The sequence below is a fragment of the Rhinopithecus roxellana genome, chromosome 16 (assembly GCF_007565055.1).
Source record: "Rhinopithecus roxellana isolate Shanxi Qingling chromosome 16, ASM756505v1, whole genome shotgun sequence".
Lineage (NCBI taxonomy): Eukaryota > Metazoa > Chordata > Mammalia > Primates > Cercopithecidae > Rhinopithecus > Rhinopithecus roxellana.
In genome coordinates, this window is record NC_044564.1 from 28,488,310 (window position 1) to 28,494,309 (window position 6,000).

Here is a 6,000-nt window from a genome sequence, read left to right on the forward strand (position 1 = left end):
ATAGTTTGTTATAATTTCTGTTCTTTTACATTTGCTGAGGAGTGCTTTACTTCCAACTATTTGGTCAATTTTGGAATAAGTGCGATGTGGTGCTGAGAAGAATGTATATTCTGTTGCTTTGGGGTGGAGAGTTCTATAGATGTCTATTAGGTCCGCTTGGTGCAGAGTTGAGTTCAATTCCTGGATATCCTTGTTGACTTTCTGTCTCGTTGATCTGTCTAATGTTACAGTGGGGTGTTAAAATCTCCCATTATTATTGTGTGGGAGTCTAAGTCTATTTGTAAGTCTCTAAGGACTTGCTTTATGAATCTAAGTGCTCCTGTATTGGGTGCATATGTATTTAGGATAGTTAGCTCTTCTTGTTGAATTGATCCCTTTACCATTATGTAATGGCCTTCTTTGTCTCTTTTGATCTTTGATGGTTTAAAGTCTGTTTTATCAGAGACTAGGATTGCAACCCCTGCCCTTTTTTGTTTTCCATTTGCTTGGTAGATCTTCCTCCATCCCTTTATTTTGAGCCTATGTGTGTCTCTGCACGTGAGGTGGGTCTCCTGGATACAGCAAACTGATGAATCTTGACTCTTTATCCAATTTGCCAGTCTGTGTCTTTTAATTGGAGCATTTAGTCCATTTACATTTAAGGTTAATATTGTTATGTGTGAACTTGATCCTGTCATTATGATGTTAACTGGTTATTGTGCTCATTAGTTGATGCAGTTTCTTCCTAGCATTGATGGTCTTTACATTTTGGCATGTTTTTGCAGTGGCTGGTACCAGTTGTTCCTTTCCATGTTTAGTGTTTCCTTCAGGATCTCTTGTAGGGCAGGCCTGGTGGTGACAAAATCTCTCAGCATTTGCTTGTCTGTAAAGGATTTTATTTATCCCTCACTTATGAAACTTAGTTTGGCTGGATATGAAATTCTGAGTTGAAAATTCTTTCCTTTAACAGTGTTGAATACTGGCCCCCACTCTCTTCTGGCTTGTAGGGTTTCTGCCAAGATATCTGCTGTTAGTCTGATGGGCTTCCCTTTGTGGGTAACCCGACCTTTCTCTCTGGCTGCCCTTAACATTTTTTCCTTCATTTCAACTTTGGTGAATCTGACCATTATGTTTCTTGGAGTTGCTCTTCTCGAGGAGTATCTTCGTGGTCTCTGTATTTCCTGAATTTCAATGTTGGCCTGCCTTGCTAAGTTGGGGAAGTTCTCCTGGATGATACCCTGCAGAGTGTTTTCCAGCTTGGTTCCATTCTCCCCTTCACTTTCAGGTACACCAGTCAGACGTAGATTTGGTCTTTTCACATAGTCCCATATTTCTTGGAGTCTTTGTTCATTTCTTTTTACTCTTTTTTCTCTAAACTTTTCTTCTCGCTTCATTTCATTCATTTGATCTTCAATCACTGATACCCTTTCTTCCAGTTGATCAAGTCAGTTACTGAAGCTTGTACATTTGACACTTAGTTCTCATGTCATGGTTTTCATCTCTATCAGATTGTTTAAGGACTTCTCTGCATCGGTTATTCTAGTTAGCCATTCATCAAATCTTTTTACAAGGTTTTTAGTTTCTTTGCGCTGGGATCGTAATTCCTCCTTTAGCTCAGAGAAGTTTGATCGTCTGAAGTCTTCTTCTCTCAACTCATCAAAGTCATTCTCCGTCCAGCTTTGTTCCATTGCTGGAGAGGAGCTGCATTCCTTTTGAAGGGGAGAGGCACTCTGATTTTTAGAATTTCCAGCTTTTCTCTTCTGCTTTTTCCCCATCTTTGTGGTTTTATCTACCTTTGGTCTTTGATGAGGGTGACGTACAGATGGAGTTTCGGTGTGGATGTCCTTTCTGTTTGTTAGTTTTCCTTCTAACAGTCAGGACCCTCAGCTGCAGATCTGTTGGAGTTTGCTCGAGATCCACTACAGACCCTGTTTGCCTGGGTATCAGCAGCGGAGGCTGCAGAAGAGTGAATATTGCTGAACTGCAAATGTTGCTGTCTGATCATTCCTTTGGAAGCTTTGTCTCAGAGGTGTACCCAGCCATGTGAGGTGTGAGGTGTCAGTCTGCCCCTAGTGTGGGGTGTCTCCCAGTTAGGCTACTCGGGGGTCAGGCAGTCTGTCCGTTCTCAGATCCCAGACTCCGTGCTGGGAAAACCACTACTCTCTTCAATGCCATCAGACAGGGACATTTATATTTGCAGAGGTTTCTGCTGCCTTTTGTTTGGCTATGCCCTGTCCCCAGAGGTGGAGTCTACAGAGGCAGGCAGGCAGGCAGGCCTCCTTGAGCTGCGATGGGCTCCACCTAGTTCGAGCTTCCAGGTGGCTTTGTTTACCTACTTAAGCCTCAGTGTGCACCCCTGAATGGGCACCCCTCCCCCAGGCTCTCTGCCGCCTTGCAGTTAGATCTCAGACTGGTGTGCTGTTTGCTAAGACCCTTGGATAAGCACAGTATTAGGGTGGGAGTGACCCGATTTTCCATGTGTTGTATGTCACGGTTTCCCTTGGCTAGGAAAGGGATTTCCCTTCCCCCTTGGCGCTTCCCGGGTGAGGCGATGCCTCGCCCTGCTTTGGCTCTCGCTCGTTGGGCTGCACCCGCTGTCCTGCACCGACTGTCCAACACGCCCCAGTGAGGTGAACCTGGTACCTAAGTAGAAAATGCAGAAATCTCCTGTCTTCTGTATTGCTTACGCAGGGAGCTAGAGGCTGGAGCTGTTCCTGTTCGGCCATCTTGGTGCGGATCTCAAAGCCTATAATTTAATACAGCATTTTTCATATCATGGATTATCACTTGTTAGATAGTCCCAACTGTGCTTAAAATAAAAAAGTACACTTTTTATAGTAAGCCTAAGTACTATGTCTTTAAGTGTTTAAAGTATTCAGAGTCCTGGTTAAAATCATGTGTTGTTTTCATTTTAAATGAACACAGTTTAGTTAAAAGTTAACATTGAATCCTTCATACTACAGTTGAATATGGTATATACAAAACTCTATGGTATGTTTTTCTTTTTAACTGTTGAACCTCTCCCCTCTTGCAAATTTGTGTTACATTTTAACGGTGGGAGCATTAGGCTTTTCACTAGAAATAATTTTATAATTCTTTGTTTTTTTTTAATGTGTTTTCAGTGCCATTTCTCATATCTGATCTCACTGAACTCTGCTGCATCCCTCTGAGGTGGTAGACAGGTAAAATGTCTACCTATTTGCTATTGTAAGGAAACTGAGATGCAGACAGGTTAAGTGACCTGTGCTGTGTTCCACAGCTCAACCTAATTCCAACCATCTGTTTGAAGTTGAGGGTTTTTCATGCCAATAACACCCCCCTCTTAACGGTAGAATAGGGCTTGAAATAAGGTCTTGCTTTGCCAGCAGAGGTGCTCAAACCATTGGCTTGCCTGCCTACCTGATGTCCCCAGGGCAGAAGCCTCCTGACTGACCCAGTGAGGTGTTGCCAAGGGTGGATCTGATCCACCTCTGCCATTTTAAGAAAGTGCCACGTGGTGGCTCATGCCTGTAATCTCAGGCATAATTTGGGAGGTCAAAGCAAGAGGATCGCTTGAGCCCAGGAGTTTGAGACCAGCCTGGGCAACTTAGTGAGACCCTGTCTCTACAAAAGGAAAGTTAAAAAATTAGGTGTATAGGGCACACTGATGTCATAGTCCCAGCAGTTCAGGAGACTGAGGTGGGAGGATTGCTTGAGCTCAGAAGGTCAAGGCTGCCGTGAGCTGTGGTCACACCACTGCAGTCCATCCTGAGTGACCGAGAGAGACCCTGTCTCATTAAAAAATAAATAAATAAATAAAAAGGCAGCAACACTCTCCGTGACCACATTTCACCTTTCCTTGACTGGGCTCCTGTTTGGTGAAGGAGCACATTACATTTGCATTTGCTCCGAGTCCTCCATACTCATGGAATTTTCTTTTGGTATTTAACATTTTTGATTATATGTTTCTTTCGTAGTCCAAAGAATCCTCATCGGTGCTTAGCTGTGACATCTCCGTGGATGACAAATACATTGTCACTGGCTCTGGTGATAAGAAGGCCACAGTTTATGAAGTTATTTATTAAGGACAAATCTTCATGCAGACTGGACTCCTCCTGGTAGCACTTTGCTCTGTCATCCTTTTTGTTCACCCCCCATCCCCGCATCTAAAAACCAAGGATTTCAGATACTCATTGCAGTCGTGGAGTTTAAATCCCCTTTCTTAACCTCACTTCCCACTTGCTATTGAATTGTGAATAGTCATTAAAAACCTGTGATACCAAATCTTCAGCTATCTACTTGGAAGAACATGGAATAAGCATACTTAACAGTGAACAGAATCTTTAATTATGTATTATATCTGTAATATATTTATTTTGTTTAAAGAAGGCTTTCTAACAATGACTGACTAAATAAAGCTGTCTGCTCCTGCATTGATAATGAAGGTGCGTTGTATTTGATACCCCTCCCCCCCTTTTTTTGGCAAAGGAGGGGAAAGGAAGGTTTAAAATAATTGATTTAAAATGTCACTAAATGTAGACTGATGACTGTATAGAGATGTGAAATGTATAATTACACATGGAAGCAATATGTTGCTGTGTTGTTACTAGGTTTTTTTTGTTTTTGTTTTCTACATCTTTTAAAGACCTTTGGAAATTTGGCTGAACAATTAGAACACAACAGGCCATCTCATACTCATTTGGATCTATTTAGACGACGTTAACCAATATATCTATAGCTTTAGATTATATTCGATAAAAGTAATTGGACTTTTTTCTTTTTTTGACTCGTTGACAAGTGTCTTTGTAATATGTTTTTAGTTCCCTTTTTTGTTGTATTATAGACAGATGAACAAATTAAATTTGGCCTCAAAGAGAGAACTTAATCCCTTCTGGATATTTTTGCCACGTTTCTTTGCAAAAGGAGATACATATATATATCTTTAGTCAGTTTTGTTGTTATGAGAAATTATGGGTTATTTTGTGGCATGCTCTTTGGGAGCTGCACAGTTATGGGGAGGACTCCCACTGCTGTGCAAGTTAAGTCTTTCACAAATCAAGGACAGCAGAGAAGGGTTTGCAGAGACCTCCCTCTGAAAAACACAAAGAATGGACTCTCTCCTGGGATGAGGACTTGCTTTCTTTACCTCCGGTTCTTTCCATGTCTTAGTTGGATGTCCCTGAAATGGACACAGGCTGTGCCATTGTGCCAGAAACATTGTGTTATCTTTTATGTTGTTGTTGTTGCTGTTAAAACTATAATATGTGACTTCTTTTTTTATTATTATTTTTTGTTTGAATGCTTTAAAAATCTTTTAAGTCTGTGGATCTGCTGATGTACAGTGCCTTTGCTGCTATGGATCAAAATCAAAAGAACCGTGTAGATATACTTTATTGTATAAGTAGAAAATTACTTAATTTCATACTAGAAATGGGTGGATGCTGCAAGTTGAAATGGACTGTCCATTGACGTTCCTAATGTGGTAGCAGAAAAAAAAAATGGTGTCTTAAGTGCTTAGTGTTTGATGTCATTAACAGTTTCGTAAAACTCTACAGTGTAGAAAGATTTTGATACTAAACTGTGCATTGTACATAGTTCTAATGCATTGTATTGACCACCAGTACTTCTATAATGGTAGATTGTTTGTGCATTCAGACTTTTAAGCATTAAACGTAAATAACTTCTAGTATGCTTATTTTTCTAATTCTTTGTCTTGATGACATTAGTTTATTTTTTATCTTTGGCTGTGCCACTCCTATATATTAAAAATGCCTAGTTTTTTCGAGGGAGATTGTTGATAAGGTAATGTGGGTTTTTTTGTTGTTGTTAAAGTAGTTTGGATTTTTTCATTGTTGCTACTTTTGTTTTGGTTTTGTCTTTACTTGAAAGGAGCTAGAAAAGGTAGGTGATAAAAGTTAACAGTGACCAGTTGGTGCTAAATATTTATTGAGTACTTCTTTGATCTGTAAAAGTACTGCCTATCAAAAGGTTATCATGTCCCTCAAACCCTTGATGCTTTAGAGGTATGCTGTTCAATATGGT

The 6,000-nt window shown here is 40.5% G+C and overlaps 1 protein-coding gene across 1 annotated transcript in view; it reads left to right on the forward strand.

The window, feature by feature from the left end:
• Positions 1-5,647, forward strand: part of LOC104670683 (TLE family member 4, transcriptional corepressor) — a 115,224-nt gene extending 109,577 nt beyond the window's left edge. The window contains exon 16 of the mRNA XM_030919701.1: positions 3,936-5,647. Coding sequence (XP_030775561.1) covers positions 3,936-4,043 — 108 coding nt within the window. The 3' untranslated portion in view covers positions 4,044-5,647. The remainder of the gene's footprint in view (positions 1-3,935) is intronic.
• The last annotated feature ends 353 nt before the right edge of the window (positions 5,648-6,000 follow it).